This window comes from Neolamprologus multifasciatus, chromosome 23, assembly GCF_963576455.1.
Source record: "Neolamprologus multifasciatus chromosome 23, fNeoMul1.2, whole genome shotgun sequence".
In the NCBI taxonomy this organism is placed as follows: Eukaryota; Metazoa; Chordata; class Actinopteri; order Cichliformes; family Cichlidae; genus Neolamprologus; species Neolamprologus multifasciatus.
Window position 1 is genome coordinate 34,852,122 of NC_140460.1, and position 3,320 is coordinate 34,855,441.

The window sequence follows — 3,320 nt, forward strand, 5'->3', positions numbered from 1 at the left end:
AATAGCAGGCATTTAAGAATTACATGCATGCGTCGTTTTATCCATGTCGCCTTGGCCCCAAAGTGTTTTGCAAGAATTATGCTAATAATCTCATATTTAGTATAACACATTATTAGTCCCAGCAGAGGCTGCTTCACACTTAGCGCATACATGGATATTGACTTTGGCTAATCCATTTGCTAACTGGTGGAACTTGAAACTTACGTTTAGTTCTCTGGAGTTGTACATATTAAAACTGGGGCAGCAAAATTGTAGGCACAGGACATACTTACAAAAGCAGTGATTAATCATTACATAATTAGGCGGTAGAACTTGGTTTACATTGCAAATAGTTATGTATACTAAGTTGAAATGTAGAAGCTTCTGAACTGTAAAATTGTTGTGCCTGGTCTATTTTAGGTTAGCTTAACGGCCATCAATAATATATTTACCAAACAGTTATTTTTTTCGTTTTATTTTATTCTGATGCCCAGTGTTCATTAGTGAAAGACTTAGTTTTTTTTTCTGTCAGGGGCTGGGGTCTGTGACCCATCATTTTGAGTTTATTTTGTATTTTTGCTTTCTTATGTTATATTAAAATGAGGTGAAGTTCTTGTATTGTTGGTAGTTAAGGTTTAGTTGAGTTCTGGGCTAGTTATGTTTCATCTGTGTCTCCTTGGTTATGTGTCTTTTCTGTTCTCTGTGTAGTCTGTCTTGTCTTCTGTGTTTTACTGTTATGTCCATGCCAGGGCAGAAGTAAATTTTCCGGGGTGAAGATGCTGTTTACCTTGACCAGCTAAGACTACAGATTGTAGATGAAGTCGAGAAAAGTGAAAAGAATCCTGATTACAAAGCTGATGCACACAACTTTGGCCTTGCGATGCAAAGAGATAATCAATGATGACCTACCAGTAGGTCAGATCCTGGATTGCTGGCCTACTCTGAAATCCCAGTCCCAGGTAAGAATGTATATAGATGTATCTAACAAGATGTATTTTATATCAACTCCTGTTATCTGGCCTGTCTGAACAAATTATGCCTTTGGAGTGTAAGGATTTTGATGTATTTTGCAAAGATTTATAGACTAATTGAAACTTGTAAACATAAATTTATCCTGTGTGTTCAGATCTGTGCAGAATTGCACAGGATTACAAACCTCCACCTGAAGAACCACTTTTATGCTGTGTTGGACCAACATGCTCCCTGGCTCCAGAGCTTATTCAGAAAGAAAGCTGTTTGCACAGGGAATGTGTCTGATGTCCTGTCTCAGCTCTTCAGAAGCTATAATCTCCAGGTTAGTGGGTTTTTCGTCTTGTTTTTTGAGCTTTATTTAATTTGATCAATTTTTCAATTTTAACTACCATTCTTGACTAGGTTAGCCAATAATTTAAAATAAAAATTTTCTTGTGATGTAGGAACAAGCTGATATCCATGCCCAACGTGCTGGTGTGCTTCATGCCCTCCCTGCCTATTTGTACCAAGACACCTCTACCTTCATCAAAACGTGGGATGTAAGTTTTGGACAAAGTTGTGAACAATATCTTAGTAGCATCCTTGTTTAGACTTCTCAAAATATTATGACACTTTGACAGTTTGAGAAGCATCTCCATGCTTGGATCTGTCTACAACAGTGTCCATGTCACATAATGGAAACACTACATGTTTTTAATGTGTGTAGACCTTCTATAATGTTCCTAGCCCAACCATATGTCACTGTACAAATGAAAAATATATATAACTCCTATTGACTTTCTGTTGTTATTGCTACGAAGAGGTATGACTTTGCTTTACTAAAAGTACTATTTTTGTCAGTTTGTTTTCTCAAATCTTTGGTGTGTTGTGGCTTTTTTGTTGTTCAAACAATTGATTTCTGAGCTAGTAATAATCCAGAAATGTGACTTGTATAGATGAAACTAAGAGAAAAAAGAATGCACTAACATGTAGTAATTTTGTAGATGACGCATTCTGATAGACCAGATATTAGTGAAGTGCCACTTGGACTCCTCCTCATCAGAGCCAATTCCAGCGATGCAACATTCTTCTGCCCTGAGAAGACTGCAGTTTTGGTCGAGGGTAACATGATCTTTGTTTTCACCACCCTGGCTGATGCATTTCTAGTAATATTTGGACTCACCTACGCCCTGCACCTAAGCTACCCAACATGTTTGGCCAACATTTTTGACTTTATTCAGAACGTTTTGATGGGTCTGGAGGGTGGGAAGTTGAAGCCCAAAGTGCTGAGTCTTAAAAATGATCTTTTGGCAGCAGAATAATGTCCAGGATTCCTACACAGCCCTCAAGTGCCTGTTAAAGCAAGTAATTCAGTTTATCATGTTTTCAAGTCTGGATAAGTTTTTTTAAAAAAAAAAGAGAATAAAATAAAGAAATCTTTGCAGACTCTGTTTCATACTTCATTATCTTAAATCCACAATCTCACTACATTTCTGGCTTCTAGGTGGGATCTTCAATGTCACTTAAGGAACGTTCCTCCTGAACTGCTCATAACTGACATAAGGCGCTAAGGAGGTTTATAACACTTTGTTTTATGTCACTAAAGAAGTATTTTTCTATTTAATGTTTTATTGCTTTGTTGTTGAGACTGTGATTGCACTCTACAAATGTGCTTTTTGCATAACCACAGTATTGGCATATTAAAAAGGTTACCAATTATATTTCAGTGTATTAGCTGCACTATACTATACTATTACTTTCATTCGGTTTTCCCACCTAATAATGCAGGATTTTCATTTCCTTTTGTTTGTTTTTTAATAAAAAGGCCATACTCATGTGTTAATCAAATCTGAATACTCTTAAAACATGTTGTGAAATTCTTTATTTCTAATATTGTAACCTTGTGCCAAAACTGGACATTTCTGACATTATTCCCTATAAAATGTGGTGGAGGCTTTTTGTTAGAAATGCTATGTGTTAAAGTAACTCAATAAATTTGTAATTTGAATTTATATTTTCTGTCTTATGTTTTTACAAGTGTAATTATTTTGGGCACTTTTTTTTTATATCAAATTCAAAACACAGTAGATTTGGATATTACAAGCGTTTGTATTTTAAATTTTTGAGTTGTATTAGCTTAAAATGGTTAACATTTTGAAACTAAATATTAATTCCTAATAGTTACTTGAGCTAGATTTGTACTTGAAACTCAAAATATCAAGTACAGAGTACTAAACCAAAAATGTGGATATAACATAAAAACATTTATCAATGGTACTTAAAAATATTTATCTAAAGCTAATAAATAAAGTGTGTTTATTTAACTTTTATTTTTAAGTTTTAGTTACTTAAAATATTTTATGTAATCAGTTTCACCAAAAGTTTTGAGT

General features: G+C 34.5%; 1 protein-coding gene across 1 annotated transcript; it reads left to right on the top strand.

Annotated features, from left to right (window-relative positions):
- The first annotated feature begins 587 nt into the window (after positions 1-587).
- Positions 588-2,877, top strand: LOC146492066 (uncharacterized). The gene is made up of 4 exons (XM_085151777.1): positions 588-938; positions 1,106-1,273; positions 1,395-1,490; positions 1,935-2,877. Exons 1-4 carry the CDS (start codon positions 795-797, stop codon positions 2,250-2,252), a joined length of 726 nt encoding a protein of 241 aa, XP_085007903.1. The 5' UTR covers positions 588-794; the 3' UTR covers positions 2,253-2,877.
- The last annotated feature ends 443 nt before the right edge of the window (positions 2,878-3,320 follow it).